Raw genomic sequence first — 16852 nt, 5'->3', positions numbered from 1 at the left:
AAAAGAAAAGAAAAGAAAAGAAAAGAAAAGAAAAGAAAAGAAAAGAAAAGAAAAGAAAAGAAAAGAAAAGAAAAGAAAAGAAAAGAAAAGAAGGTAAAACCAGCAGGCAAACTATAAATAAGAGAGATTCAGCTGGGAAAGGGAGGGAGATCCAAACCATGGAGGGAAGAGCACAAAAGAGAATATGGTGATGGTTCACAGGTTTCCTGGTGGTTGTAATTTTATGGGGATTACATCTGAGAGAAGTCAAATGTATAAAAATAAACAATGTAAAATATGTAAATAAAATTTAAAAAATAATAAAAGGGAGAAAAAGCACTAGACAAAGACTATACAATATTATCTATTTGTCAAAAACTTAAAAGGACTTTCACATTTAAAGTTGAAGACATTATTTCATTAAGATATTTTTTTCTCCTTCATGTTCCATGAATCCAAATTCCATTTTTCCTTAGAAGAACTGATTTTATGGAATTGTAGGTGTTTAACATCATGCACTCACTAGCCTTGCTAAATTAGTTACATTTCCCAAGATTTTCACAATGAGCAAATGAGGCTAGCAAGTACCACTGTATTATGAACTTTCCTAATTTTTATATATCATGAACGTGTTCAATACTAAGCACTTTAGAAATAATGACCATCTATTCTCAAACCTGTAAGTGCTAGGATAATGCAAGACATAATAAAAATTTTTACTATGTTATTTCCTTCCATGATCAATTTCCTCATACTTATCAAGTAGAATGATGAGTACATTAAGCTGCTGCCAAAAAAAAAAAAAAAGAAAAACTGAATAAAGAAAAATTTTCTTCACCTTTTTAATATCTGTTTTTGTCCGGAGGCCCCAACCCCTCTGTAGTGTGCGAAAAATCTCAACCTCTGGATACTGGCGTTTAGAGAAGCACTGGTTTTGGCAGCGCCCTCCAGCAGGACACACAGTGGGGTGGCACTCATAAAGGAGCATGCGATTGATGCACTCAGAGTCTATTCCGCAAGGGTTTTCATCAGTAGCTTTACAGTTGCAACGAGGAATTTCAGACAAGTCTGCAGTAAAGATCTGTACTCTGCCAATAGGACGGTTCACCTAGAGAAATAGTACATCAGGCAAATCAACAGCAAGATTCAGGACCTTTATAAAAGTAAGGTTTCTTTCTCTCAGTTTCATGACACAGTTTAATGATTTTGAACTACCACAATTTAGCAGTAGCATTATTAGCAAAATAGGTAAAATATGCCATGCAACCGATATATCCACTGACAGATTAATATTTTAGTTTATTTTCCCAGCAGTTTTAACTATTTGTAAGGATGGACATTTTATTATTTCTAGTCTATCAGAGGTCAAAGGAAAATTTACTAATATATATTAAAAAAAAAAGAGAAATAACTCATTCTATCTTGTGACTACCAAGTACACAGGGTCAACTAGACCCTTTAGTAAACTTACTGTTATTACAGAATTTCAGTGTCTTTACTTTTCTTATATAACATTTTCTCTCATCATTATTCATTATGCATCGGTAATCTGTAACTATGCTAAAAAAAAAAAACTAAAGTAATGAGAAAACAGAACAATAATAAATAACAAAAGTATAATGCAGTAATGAAAAAGTCACATCTTCATGTGTGTATTACTTGGTCCTAGTACTATGTCATCTTTCCAGAAAGTCAGTTAAAGGCAATATATTTTATGCTCTGCTTTTAATAGAATTACTGATTTAGTAAATTAAAATTCAAACTACCCATTTGAATCTGATTTCCACATAAAACTCAGACTATTTGGGGCACAATTAAATAAAAAAACAGTGGTGAAATTGATCACTGAATGAAATCCTTGCTGCAAGAATTCAGAAATTCAAAAAATCAATGAGTACACAAACAATTCATTTCCAAAGACAAACATGTATGAATACATATGGTAATGCCATCCAGGAATTATATTACAAAGTTTCTTTAACTAGAACCTGGGCAATCTCACTCCCCAAATAGGACAAATAGTAATCTTTCATGTTTAAGCATTCAAATTCACTTGACAATAAGATTTGCAAATGCCTTACTTAAGTATCTAACTTTTTCTTGAGTACTTCTTTACTTTTACTTCTGTAAGTGATTCATTAAAAAATTAATTAAAAATATAAAAATATACAAAGTGTACACTGGACCAGATGATAAATGCCAAGGACTATCTTACTAGATAGACAAAGATTAAATTGGTTGCCTAATATTAATTCTCCTGACCTTGGCATTACTAGTCACACCGATTACCTAAAGTATCTTTACTATCAGTCAAAAAGAAGACTCACCATGCATGTCATTCATATTTTGTTACCATTTTTTTTTATCATGGTTCTTTGGTTCCTTTTTTTTTTTTTTTTTAAGATTTATTTATTCATTCATACAGAACTGGGTACAGGCCAGAGATGCGGAGGGTGAGAGGATTCACCAGAGACAGAGTGGAGAGCAGAACAGGCAGATCATTGAAGTACACTGCTGAGGGGAGCAGCAGACGGGTCAGAAGAGGTCTGCCGCGCCATGTGGATCTCCTCAGGGGCTGGTGGGGTTCAAACTCATGCGGAAGTGACTTAAGCTTCTTAGTGCTGTGCTTTAACCCACAGCGCCACCAGGGAGGGCCTCTTTGGTTCCTTTCAAACAAAAAGCTGTTGGCTGTCAAGAGAATCTACCTACTTGTATGAGAAGACTTTCCAAGAAAACAGAAAATCGCCTGAAGTTAACATATTTTGTGCTCTGCTTTTATAGGTTGCTATAGTTTATTTAGTTTATAAAGTACACATAATGGTGTTCTTGCACTTTTTTCAAGCTAATATTGCTACTTAAAAGTAACTATGAGGGCCCTCCCTGGTGATGCAACGGGTTAAATCGCAGCACTATGAAGCTAGTCGCTGCCACTTCAGCACGAGTTAGATCCCCAGCCAGGGGGGTGACCCACACAGTGTGGCAGATCTCTCCTGACCTGCCCGCTGCTCCCCTCAGCAGTGTTATGTCATCGATCTACCTGTTCTGCTCTGTTCCTGGTGAATCCTCTCACCGCCCCTGCACCTCTGGCCTGTACCCGCGTTTTGAATGCACAAATAAATCTTTATAAAAAAAAAAAAAAAAAGTAACTATGATTGTGCTTCAAATTTTCATGATGAACAGAATGGGAAGAGGGCAAGCTTCAGGATCTTATAGAGATGGGAGTCTCCCAAAGGGTTTTCTCACCTTTATATGCTTATAAGGTGGTGGCTTCTTGTCATTCTTGCGGTCTTCCTGAAGCTGTCGTAGCTCTTTTTGGGCCTTTAACTCTTCAAACCTTGCTGCAGCTTCCTGAAGAGCTAAGAAAACACACAGCACAAGTCACTCAAAAATTTCTGGGTGGAGTTTCCCCTTTTAAATTGAGGAGGAAATCCAAGTTTTAAACAAAAATTAACCAACCCTACATGAAAAAATAAAATATATAACTTATTTTCAAGTAAGTTACAGTCCTCAGAGTAATCACGTATAGACAGCACTAAGACAAAGCACACTTCTTCACTAAACCAGCCTCAGAGGAATGCATAAAACAAAAACCAAACAGCAAAATGATTTAGAAAACCCACGCACATGTCCTAAAGACAACTAGACTGCATCTTCTCAGTGCAGTCTCTGACATTAAGCTTAATTCTTTCCTTGGTCCTGAACCTCGTTTCCAAAAACATTTTGATTCGAAGGTATCCAAGTAACATACCCATGGTCCCCTAGGAAAAAAATACCAAGTTTCCTTCTCCTTCTTGTTTATAATTATTACTAGAGTACCTATCCTACTCTTCTAAGAGTATTCCTATAAACAGCAACCTTTAATTATAATGATATACAAATCTTCACTATAGTATCTAATCTGCATCCAAATCCTATACTTTTATATGTCTAACAGATTGTAACCCTGGCCCTTCCTGTTGGCACAAGGAGCTATCCCCTGGATAGCTATCGAGCTATCACCAGCCACTGCGGCATCAGTTTGATTCCTGGCCAGGGAGCTGACCCACATGGCACAGCAGACCTCTCCTGTCTCGCCCAGTGCTCCCCAATGTATTTCAGTAGATTTGCCTGTTCTGCTTCCCACTCTGTCTCTAGTGACCCCTCTCACCTCCCGCACTTCTGGCCAAGATCCCAGTTCTTATTATGCATAAATATACAAATAAAGTCTTTAAAAAATAAAAATTGTAAAACAAAAATGTACAAAGTGATGTAACAATAAACTGTTGTAAAATAAAATTAAAAAATGAAAAAAATAGACTGTAATCCAACAAAATCTTAAGTCTCATTCTTCTCCATTTAAAATAAAATTTTAATTATTATTCCTTACCCAAGTTAAAATCAGTGAAAGAATTCCAAGTTTTCCCTCTCTCTGTAGCTCTCCTCTTCCTGTCAGTTCTTAAAATTTTCCCTCCAAATCCATCTTTATTTCCTCTATTTCCCTATCATTCTAGCATAGCACATGTTGCCTGGAGTCCTATAAATTGTTCTAAGATTCTTCTTTCCTTCACTTTATTATTTAGAATGTCTTACCTAATCTATTAATGTTGATGCAGCACCTACCATCCTCTCTAACCCCCAGACTCTTCCCTTAACAGTCTTCTTGTTGCTACTAGGAAGTACTGATACAGATATCTCATGGACAGTCCTGAGTACAGAATCTCACCTTCTGTGGTTTCAATACTCTACCCTGGATTAAGATTTCTAAAACTGTTCAGCCCATTGCTCCTCTAAATTGAGTACTTGAATTACTAATTCAGCATTTCAAAGTCAACATATACTATCTTCATGTTACACTTTAAAGTGGCTGAATACTTCAGTTAGTATATGGTTTAAGAGTTTGGATTTTGTATCCAACTACTAAGGTATGAAATCGTCCTCTTTCTCTTGCTGGAATAGGACCTTAGATAAGCAATTTTACTTTTATGAACCTCATCTATGAGATAAGGATAAAGGCATCTAACTCAGTTTGCCACAAAAACTTAAATAAGAAAACAATATTTGAGTAGGGCCTGGCCAACAATAAGTAGTAACTGTTATTATGGTTCATTCTTCACAGTACATCAGGAAAAAAGTTATTCCCAAAATGCCATTTCCAGCTGTTAAACTTCCTTTTGTTCTGTTCCTAGTATATCATTAACACTTCTACCACAACACTTACCAAACAGTTTTTTAACAGCTGGTATCTGTGACCAAATCCCCCACAGAAACACGTATCCCCTGAGAGCAGAGGTACCCAACCAGCCCCAGGTAGAGGTATATAAAAAACAGTTTCAGCAGACTCACACCTGTGATAATCCCAACACTTCACCTTCTTCCTTAGCCTCAGCAATGGTCAGCTGTGTGCAAAATGTTCATCATTTGGTCCTTGACCATCTGAGACTACAAAGATTCAATACCAAAATTCCCACAGTATAAGTACTTACATAGTCCATACGCACTTATACAGGCCCATTGATAAGTTCTATTCCTGGTTTCCTAGGGAGTTTCACTTTCTGAGAATGTTTTCTACCTCACCAAGAAGTTTTCACATGGTAAGAATCCCTCTTAGGGCCCTCCCTGGTGGCGCAGCGGGTTAAAGCACAGCATTAAGAAGCTTAAGCCACTTCCACATGATGAGTTCGATCCCCGCCTGCCCCGGAGGTGATCCACATGGCGAGGTAGACCTCTCCTGACCTGCCCGCCACTCCCCTCAGCGGTGTACTTCGTAGATCTGCCTGTTCTGCTCCCCTCTCTGTCTCTGGTGAATCCTCTCACCCTCTGCATCTCTGGCCTGTACCCCAGCTCTATATGTATGAATAAATAAATCTTAAAAAAAAAAAAAATCCCCCTTAACCTCACCTTGCAGACAAAATCTTAAACTTCAGTGTGCAAATAAATATATTTAAATTACAAAAAATACCCACACTGACTGCTAAAGAAAATAGTTTTCACTGATGGATATCAACCATGTGCCCTGCAGAATGATTTGTTTTTCTTTTAATGCACTGCATTCTCAGAGCAACCTCCTTTTATTAGATAGTAAGAGAAAATGTAGGGTCAGGATTGATACAAACCTTCCTGGATCCAGCTGATGCTACGCCTTCACTGAAGGACAGTTTATAAAAAAAATTTGATTCTGAACATTTATGATTTGACTTTCACTATTTCATTTCCTCTATAATTTTGGGGTAATTTTATTTCTTCCCACTAAGTTTAAAAAAAAAAAAAAGTAAAGGACAGAAAGAAACCTTGTTATAAACCTGGCTGTGCTATACACTCCAGCACTTTTAAGCAAACTAGTGTTTACTCTGGGTCATCCTCCTTGCGACATGTTATAGCTGTAACCACATAACCAGAGGACAGAACACAGCTGCCTGAGCATGTGTAAATTCTAACACATGTAATTCTTACACAACACAGCAGATATTCAGGCAAAAGTGGTTCCCTTAAATTTTTTTAAAAAATAAAGTTACCTTTTTTATATGTCCCATCCACTCCTTTGCCCATCTTATCCTTGCTGCTCACATCCCCCTCCATGTAGGGAAAGACTCGGGCCTGGTGAGTCCATAGGTAGTCATTAGATCCAAAGAAGAGCACAGGAAACTCGCCCACATCATGTCTCATTTTATCAATATTGGAAGGTACAGCTCGAGGATGGCAGATCTCAGCTGGCCACCACCTGGAAAAAGAGAGAATAAGGAAACCTTAAGAAGGCTGTAAAATCACAAAGAAAATAACCTACTTTTAGAAGAGGAAGAGGGAACAACAATGCCTGTTCATATTAAATTCCTTCCAAGGGAAGGAAATTTAAATTCTTAAAATTTAGCAATAGAACAACCAAGCAGTATGTGCTGCAAAAAACCTGAAAACTCCCACCCACCCACATTTTCATACATATACACACTGCTTTCAACTTATTGTACTAGAAAAAAATGTATTAAAAGGAAATGACTAGAGATATAAACTGAGATTTGTGACTATAATGTTCACTGAAGTGTCTTCTACAAGAATGAGACTTTGGAAAGAATCTAAAAGCTCAACATTAAGGGACATGACCTAACGACTGGTACACTATGCAGACAGACCTCATTTTTGATGTTTTGCTTTGTTGTGCTTGTAGACATCCAGTGAGGAGGTCTATCAGTGTGTGTTATTTTCCCAACATCATGTGCTTACTTTGTGTCTCCATGTCATACCTAATTAATATCTATACATTGTTTTATTAGAAGTAATGCAATTGCAACTTTATATGGGCCATAGCACTGTGTAAACGTAACATATTTTTATTGAGAAACCAAAAAAATTGGTTATGACTTGCTATATCACAGTATTTGCTTTATTGTGGTGGTTTGGAGAACCTTGCCTAATCAGGAATACCTTTAAAAAGGAAAGCTAGTAAACACTGTGTCTAAGTGAACCCAAGAAACAGAGACTATAAAGAAAATGAGTACCAATCCACTTCATGCTCACTTACCGGTATCGTCCAACTTTTACCCACACAATTTCTCTGTAATGTGGCTTTTTGCCTGCCTTACAGTCATTGCAATACCAGTTTCCTTCAGGAATATCAATGTTCAGGCATTCACGATGAAAAGCAGCAGGGCAAGAATCACAGCACAGAAGGCTTCCTCCTATGGGAATCAAAATAATCTGGCACTAAGAAGCACAAAGCTGCACAGAAGAATCCAGCTAAAACAGATTTTGCTTTATTGCTAACCCAATTATTTGTCTCCAGTCGAAGGTTCAGTAATTTAATTAGTTACTTGGAAAGATTTTTCTACAACAGTATTCCCTTCTCTCTCCAATATTCTAAGCCCTCAGTATCTGAGGGTTGCAGTCACAGCAAATAAACATGAGACCTTATGGGCAAAATTAGAGCAATAAAGGCAGACGTAAACCTCTGAAAGTCAGGTGTGTAGATACATATACATTTCTTCCTCTTCACATACAAACAACACATTAGGACCCTCTCCCTGATGGCGCAGAGGGCTAGGACACAGCACTGCAAGCTGGTGACAGCTGCTTCAGTGCAGGTTCTATCTCCCACCCGGGAGATAATCCACAAGGCACAGCAGACCTCTCCTGTCTTGCCCGCTGCTCCCCTCAGCAGTGTACTTCATCATTCTGCCTGTTCTGCTCCCTACTCTGTCTCTGGTGAAGCCTCTTACCACCCCTGCACCTTTGGTTTTTACCCCAGTTCTGTATGAATAAATAAATAAATCTTAAAAAAAAAACAACAAAAAACAAAACACTGAATAGACATCAATGATAAACAATGACCAAAGATAAAGAACACACATTTTAACTGATGGCAGATTTGAGTTAGAATTCTAGCTCTAAGATTAGATGACTTTGGGAACTTACTTTTCTTATTTGCTATGTATCTTCCTTCAATAAGAGGGTGTTTTCCACAATGAAAAGTAAGAACATCTGTTTGAGATCCTAATAAGCAAATGAACTGCCTACTAGTGTGTGACACGTAAGTAGTCTCTATAAGGTAAATCATCCCCTCTTTTCAAATTACTTTATAATCTCTTTTTAACCTTTGATAGTTTCATGACACAGGTGAGCCCTTTTCAGAATAACATTTCTAAATGATTATAACGAATTTATAAAATGGAAAGGACAGTGATAATACTAAAATGACCAAAATGTTAATACAAGAGATTAAGATTTCTTTGTGATCCATAAATAACAAAATCTAGCAATGGTAATGACTGCAAGTAATATTTCAAGATATCCAAACTATAATATCATTTCAATGATAACAAGGTCAGAGACACTAACGTGATTTTGCCTAAACATCAGTTACATGTAAGCTGCTCCATTCAAGTTTTCAATGTTAGGTTAATTATGTATATATCGAAATAATAAGCATTTTCACTTCTTAAAGATTCTGATTCAAAGTAACTTCATTTACATAACTGAATCTGAACTCCTCACAGTTGAAGAATTTCTAGTACAGATTCCTATTTAGGAAACACAATATATCCCTATTTATTTTCATGTCAGAAATGAGCATTTTCCAAACATATTAGGCTTAAGCAAAACACTCCCTGTTTCACCATGAGGAGTTGTTAGAAATAATGCCTTTAGAGTAAGTTATATATTCACATCCATCTTGGTCTCATTGTGCCAACTTCACCTTGTAAAATCCCAATAAAAAGCAAACTTTTGTGAGAGTCTTTCCTCGTGCATTATCCTTTTCTCAGTAGTCTAACTATACTCTTAAAACAAGATTTGGGGTACTTAAATGTGATTGAGATCCAACTCCTGCTTAAACTAGGGTAGTTTACCTGTATTGTTACTGATCTCAGATTTAGAGTGAGTTCTTTGGGGTAAAAAGTCTGTTGTTATGAAACAAGTTTGAAGAATCCATACACTAAACATAGCTTGTGTGTGCATTTGGTGGATCAGGACATTAAAGTTACACAGAGTGACATTAGCTCCCCAATAATGGAATAATTTCTATACCATTCCTACCTGTGCTTAGTTATCTGCTAAGACACACTGAAGAATCAGAACCCCTTTATGTGTTACTTCCCATTTCATAACACACAATATTAAAGCAACATTCATTTGAGGGTCAAAATTTTAAATTAAACATGACAAAAATTAATAGCTTACCTATCAAGGAATTTTTAAAAAGGGGAGCATTCTCACGTAAAACATAAAGTACTAGACGACACAACATGGTGACTGCTTTTACTTACATAAGTTTTAGAGCAACCACTGTGATTTGTGCTGATGGACCATCAGTTTTTCTAATAATTGATTTTGTGTCATTAGTGAAAGTGTCAACAAAATAAAAATGCAAATAACATTATTGGTATTACTATGGAAAGAAAAAGTCTCAGGAAGGACCCTAAAAGGGTCTCCCATTGCTCTGCTCCTTTCCCAGGGCTTCATGGACTAGACATTGAGAGTTGATGCTATAGATACTGTTTCCTTGAGAATAAGCAATTATGAGTATTCATTAATGGACAGTTTTTCACCATCCAACCATTCCACAAGTAAAGACTACCACCATTCAGGTATCTCTACCTCATTTTATCCCAATCTAGATTCAAAAGTAGTCTAATGATGAAACTGTCTAATCTTGCCAAGTTTAAGAAACAGAAAATTACTGGAGCCTGCACTTTGGCATCCCAGATAACTTGTCATTCTAAAAGTAGAATTAGAGAAAGTTACATTTAAAATGCTATGAATACCACATTCTATTTTCTTTGTAACAAGATAGGTTGTCTAACAGACAACAGTTTTAGAAGGAACAACTAGCATTGTAATGAAAAGATTGTATGGTAACAAAATTTTATATAGGATGATCATAAAGCCAATATATCTAAAACCAAAAACAGCATAGCCTCTTTATTTGCATTTTTATTTTGTTGACACTTGCACTAATGACACAAAATCAATTATTAGAAAAACTGATGGTCCATCAAATCACAGTGGTTGCTCGAAAACTTATGTAAGTAAAAGCAGACACCATCAAAATTCTACTTGCTGGTTGTACTTAATGTTCTATTTATTATATATTAGTATCACATTTTGAGAATGCAAATTGTATCCTAATGCAAACTCATTATCAACAGATATAGCTTTTCCTTCAGTTGTCAAGTTAAATAAATCTTTTTAAAAGCACAAAAGTCCATTTTTCATAGAAAGCAACAAAACTTTTTTGGGGGCTTTAGAGCTGCTTAGAATATCCAGATTGGCCCTTCCTGGTGGCACAATGGGTTAGGACGCAGCACTGAAAGCTAGCTGCAGCCACTTCAGTGCAAGTTCAATCCTAGCCCCAGAGGTGCTCCACATGGCGCCGCAGACCTCTCCTGACCCATCCACTGCTCCCCTCAGCAGTGTACTTCACCCATCTGCCTGCTTCCCACTCTGTCCCTGGTGAATCCTTTCACCACCCCTGCACCTCTGGCCTATAACCCAGTTCTGTATTCATAAATAAATGAATCTTAAAAAAAAAAAAAAAAGAATATTCAGATTTCTCAAAAGGATCCTCTAATACACATGTTGACTCTCTTGAAATCAGTCCTTCAGAATGTTCATAACCAAGTTTCCACGAAATTATATATTGCCAATAACCAGATCTACAAAATGGAAAAGTCAGGAAAATGGCTTCCTCAAAATGATTAATCAACAAAATTTAGTCAATCTGAAAACAAATAAGGACAAGTGTGACCCTTACTGAAGATAGTGGAGCAGTATCTACCAGGGTATTGATATTAGTATTAGAACAAGAATATTTGTAGGAAGCAAATATGTGCTTCAAGCAGAGGTGAGTAGCAAATAACCTCTGTTGGTACTTTTAGAAATTCAGACAAATGACAAAGGAATAAGGAATGAAATAAGTAATTCAGAACCAATTTACCACAGTAAATGAATGGCAATGATTAAGTACTATATCCACTACTTAACAAAACAGCAAAAATCAGGCTATGAGAAATGGGAAAAAAAGAAAGAAAATGTGTAAAAGGATCGCCTCAAAAGAAGTATGTTTTAAGTTCAAAGAAAAAAATACATAAATCTATTTTTATCCAGTTTAGAAGATGTTTCACAATATTTTTTTACAGTTCAGAAATATTTAACCAAAGTTCAGAAGTTCCTTCACTTTCCTTTTTTTCCCCTTTAAATTCAAATAAAATAAGCACCACAGTTATACAACAATACCATCTTAAAGATTAGTTTCTATCTGGTTATCTATCCTTCCTGCTTATATGCACACATGTCTATAATAATATAACTTTAGTATTTTTTTTAGATTTATTTATGCATGCAAGAACTGGGTAGGCCAGAGTTGGAGTTGGGGTTGGGGTGTGGTGTGTAGGATTGCCCGGGTGGTGATGGTAAGAGGATTCACCAGCAACAGAGTGGAGAGCAAAACAGGCAGATATACTGAAATACACTGCAAAGGGGGGCAAAGGATGAGACAGGAAAGGTCTACTGTGCATGTGGGTCAGCTCCCTGGCCAGGGATCAAACTCATGACACAGTGGCCGGAGATAGTCTGATAGCACTGACACTTAACTGTTTCACCACCAGGGAGGCCCTCTCCCCCCTCCCCATCTTTATTGAGACACAAGTGACATACAACATTGTGTCAGTTTAAAGTTGTGTTATAAATGACTTGATATATATGTATGTATGTGACCAATAGCTTGGTCATATTTTTTTTTGTGGGTGACGAGAACTTTTTGAAAGATCTTGTCTCTTAGCAATTTTATAATATAGAATAAAGTATTGTGAACTAGACACAACATTATACATTACATCCCCAAAACCTTTTCATCTATATGACTGGAATATATATTTTTGTTTTTACTTTGACCACATATGCCCATTTCCCAAACGTGATTTTGCTATTTTTTTCTCTTTTTCTTACTGCTTCAATTGTTCACCATTTTAATGAAAATCAAATCATTATTCAAAATGACAAAAATAAAAGCCCTCCCTGCTAAGGGCCAGTTCTACTGTTATATATTAATGAAGGGCACCATTTCCTAAAATTATTTCTACTAGCAAACTGGAAAAAAAAAAAACACTTTTATTGCATTTAATCTTTTTTGACTATAAATATACCAAGAAATCATGTCTTACCTTCTGAGCACACAAAACACCAGCTAACATTAACATGCTCATGGTTTCGGCAGCCCCTCCTAGGGGTGAAGTGATTAGGGCAGATGATACTATTCGATGCAAGGATCTTTGACCCAGCAGCCAAGCAAAAATCATTGGCATGGTATGCCACAGGGCAGCGGACACAGCGCATCAGACGACCTAAAAATATGAAGTAGGAAAACCGGGGAAGAACAAAAGAAAAACAGATTAAATGCTACAAAATGGAAGTTATTCAATTTAATTTATTCATACTGAGAAAAAAGTCACAAATAGCAGCATGTACTACTAAGAACAGGGATCTTAAGCCCCCAATTCACTTATGGTACTTATCATATAGTTCTCCCATCCAAGCTATAAAAAGGAGAGAGAAGAGCTACTTGGTAAGCTACCACTGGAATAAGCTACAACTGTAAGCCTGACAAAGTGATGCCCTATTTAAAACCACTCTCCTAACCCCTAGCAAGCCCAGAAACAATTGCAGAATGACATAGATATAGCATGTGTGGGTACTAGTAGAAAAAAGGGCCAACTGAGAGGAACACTAATACATATGAGAACCTATGGCTTCCTGTTCCTCTGATGCTAAAAGCCTTTCAGGTAAATGAACCTCTCCATCTTTTCCAGAGCAAAACATATCCCTTTATATGTGAAAGATATGCTCTGATAACTTAAGACCATTACCAAAACAAACAACTAGTGACTGAAAGGGGGAAGATAGCTGATGGTTAAACTGTAGTTTTGAATAAGGAAATTAAATAACTGGACTTAGATATTTTACAAAAGCCTGATTAAAAGAAAAGTCAGTACTACTTTTTTCTTTTTCAATCTCTGTGGGTAGAACTGGGGGTTCTTTGGCACACAAGCATTTTACAATATTTGGCTACAAGTAAGAGGCCCACTATTACTGAGCAGAAAGAAATTATTTTTTCAATAAGAACAGACTTTAGAATTTGAGATTACTAAGTACATAGAAAGTTTTAAAAACTCCAACTTTCAACCTAGTCATGAATCACGTTTTCAGGATAGGAATTAAAATTAAGGCGATGAAGACAAATAGAAGAAGACATTTTCAAGTTAAATCTCACATAAAATCCAAATATTTAAAACTGAAACATAATCTGGTGCTCCATAAAAGCAATGATGACTGCTGAACTTGTCAACTACTCTCTCTCACACATACCTGCTGATAACAGTCAGAAAGGCCAAGAGGAGTCATACAATTATATCACATCTGAAAACACCCATTGCCAATGAAATTGAAATTCTACAATGAGAGTGGTCCACAAGAGAAAACCATACCTTTAGATGCAGAAACACTGGCTGGATTAGCAGCATGACAAGTTATACAGATGTGGAGGGAACACCGGAAACCCTTGTTCTGCATGACAGTAGGTGGGTACTTCTGGACACACTCCTCATGGTAAAACTTTCCACACAAGGGCAAAAGGCACCTTTTTACATTTTCCCCACTCTGCTTGCATACAAAACATGTGTGGATTCCTGGGAAAAAGAGAGAAGGTTACAAATTTACAACAATTTAAGAACTCACAAATGCTATTCCATTCAGTGAAAAGTTAGAGAGTACACAATTCTGGAACCAACTGTGGGTGGTGCTATTTTTCCCTAACCATAAAGCAACTTTCCAACACCAGCGGGGTGTTCTAAAATTCTGATACTATTTACCCTGGAGAGAGCATCAGGTTAAGGGCTCAGTCCTACAAAATTGCTGCCCCGTCACCCACTCCACCTCAGACGTCAGTCAAAAGTCCAGGTGTTCTAGTCCACTAACTACAAATCAGAGGTTCCCATAACCCCTTCTATGAGGTATTGGCCGAAGCATCTCACAGAACTGAAGAGAACCATTTTACTCAGTAGATCACTAGTTTATTGTAAAAGCATGTAACTAAGTAACAGCCAGATATAAGAAGTACACAGGACAAAGCATAAAGAGAATGAGGCTTCCAGACCCTCTGAGCATTTCCATGTGTTCAATCTTTTTATGGAAGCCTCATCACATGGTTTATAAAATTATAAACCACTAGCAGTTACTTCAACCACAAAGCCCTCTTATCCCTCCTGGGAAGTTGAAGCTGGACAATGAGGTACTGAAAGTTACAACCCTAGATAAAGGTTTGAATCTCCTGGCAACCAGTCACCATCTTAGGGATTGAGGGATTCCAAAAGTTGCTTCATTAAAATAATAAAACACAGGCACTCCCTGGTGGTGCAGTGGGTTAAAGCACAACACAAAGAAGCTTAAGCCACTTTCGCATGAGTTCGATCCCCGCCTGCGCCTGCCCTGGAGGAGATCCACATAGCGAGGCAGACCTCTCCTGACCCGCCCGCTGCTCCCCTCAGCAGTGTACTTTATCGATCTGCCTGTTCTGTTCCCCACTGTCGCTGGTGAATCCTCTCACCCTCCACATCTCTGGCCTGTACCCCATTCTGTATGAATGAATAAATAAATAAAATAAAATACAAACAAAGGACATCTCAATCACTCTCATCACTCAGTAAATTTCAAGGGTTTAAGAGTTCTGTGTCAGAAATGAACAAAGACCAAATATACATTTCTTGTAAGTCACAGTAAGTGACTAGAAAGGAACAGCTTATTGGATTGATCAGGCTGATGAAATGAATCCACTGAACGATTATATCATTATTAAGAGGGAAACTATGACAACACAAGCTTGCTGAGGTGACACGGAAAAAGTACACAAACCCACAAAATATTCTTGTCAGAAAAAATTAAACTGATATTAATCCAGTCTCTAGATCTAACAAGTTTCCAGGAAATATGGAGGATAGAGAAACAAATGAAAGGATGCAATAAAGCAAATTTACAATGTGGAAAATTTAGCAGCACAAATACCCATTGTCTCAACAAACAAATGACATTTAAAAAATAGGTTGAGGAGGGTGCTGGTGTTGTAGATTAAAATAAACTTAAAAGACTTATCAAGAAATACAATTAAGAAATCTTATTTTAATCTTGATTCAAAACATTAAAAAAGGCACCTTTATAGACAGACATTTTGGCATGTGCTTAAAAATCAGACCTCATGGGAAAAAAAACGCTTCATCTACAAACTGTGAAATCTCCCAGTTGTAACTGGTGGATGAAAAACTGGGCACTGTCTTTGGCAAGTTTTAGTGCCCCTTGCTGCCATGTATCAAGCCGAAAACAATTTCAGGAAAAAATTTTTAAATATCTATTTGGAAAGAACTAAAATAACGCCAAATTCTGAATAATTGTCAGCCAACATTAAACTAGTGTGACCTAGTTTATGGCAGAAAAATATGGTTAACTCATATTTTTAAAAAAATGTGAGTCTTTTATTCTTACTTTATGTACTTTTACTAAAGTTAGCATAAAGCTGCTTACCCTAAGAATGAGTAACCTTTTTACCCCTCATCCTTCATTCAAAATAAGCACAGACCTAACGTAAGCTAAAACCAGTTAGTTTTCAGAACAAAGAAATTCTTTTTGATATGAAGGCTTCTTGCTATAACACCACAAGTCCATTAGAAAACATCAAACTGATATAACAGACTTCATCAATATTAAAAACTTCTGCTCCTTAAAAGTAAATGAAAGTCACACAAAATGTTAAGAACAATTTAAAAAGTATATGATTAATAAATTTTATTTGTATGCAGATGCTATATAAAAGAACTTTTTAAAAATTCAACAATACAGAAATGAACAATCTAAAAATTTTTTTAAATCTGAAGAGACATCTCATCAAAGAAGATGGCAAATAAACACACGAAATATGTATAATAGGTATAGTGCTCATAGGAATGCAAAATGTTAAAAACAATTTGGAGGTTTCTTTAATAGTTTAATACATGTACCATAGGATGTCGCCATTCAACACTTAGGTATTTACATGAGAGAAAAAGAAAATGGGTCCATGCAAAGACTTGAGTGCTCACAGAAGTTTTATTTCTAATAGCCCACCCTGAGAACAACCCAAATGCTTATCAATAGATGAAAAAATAAGTAAACTGGGTTATATAGTCATACAATGGAACAATACTCAAAAATCATCTATAGACATTTGCAACATTGTTGAATTTAAAAAGCTATGATGGGCCCTCCCTGTGGTGCCATGGATTAAATAAAGCACAGCACTGTAAACCTACCCACAGCCACTGTGCAGTTCTGTCCCTGGCCAGGGAGGTGACCCACATAGCTTGGCAGACCTCTCCTGACCCGACTA

General features: G+C 36.7%; 1 protein-coding gene across 3 annotated transcripts in view; it reads right to left on the bottom strand.

The window, feature by feature from the left end:
- Nucleotides 1-16852, bottom strand: part of NSD1 (nuclear receptor binding SET domain protein 1) — a 142540-nt gene that overhangs the window by 12319 nt on the left and 113369 nt on the right. For all 3 annotated transcript variants that reach the window (XM_004679256.1, XM_004679257.2, XM_012722201.1), the window contains exons 13-18: nucleotides 13926-14126; nucleotides 12606-12785; nucleotides 7472-7628; nucleotides 6471-6676; nucleotides 3223-3335; nucleotides 818-1087 (exon numbers count right to left, since the gene is read on the bottom strand). In XM_004679256.1, coding sequence (XP_004679313.1) covers nucleotides 818-1087; nucleotides 3223-3335; nucleotides 6471-6676; nucleotides 7472-7628; nucleotides 12606-12785; nucleotides 13926-14126 — 1127 coding nt within the window. The remainder of the gene's footprint in view (nucleotides 1-817; nucleotides 1088-3222; nucleotides 3336-6470; nucleotides 6677-7471; nucleotides 7629-12605; nucleotides 12786-13925; nucleotides 14127-16852) is intronic.

This window comes from Condylura cristata, unplaced genomic scaffold (assembly GCF_000260355.1).
Source record: "Condylura cristata isolate star-nosed mole 26May11 unplaced genomic scaffold, ConCri1.0 scaffold00008, whole genome shotgun sequence".
NCBI classification, from domain to species: Eukaryota; Metazoa; Chordata; class Mammalia; order Eulipotyphla; family Talpidae; genus Condylura; species Condylura cristata.
This window is presented reverse-complemented; position numbering and strand designations above follow the sequence as displayed.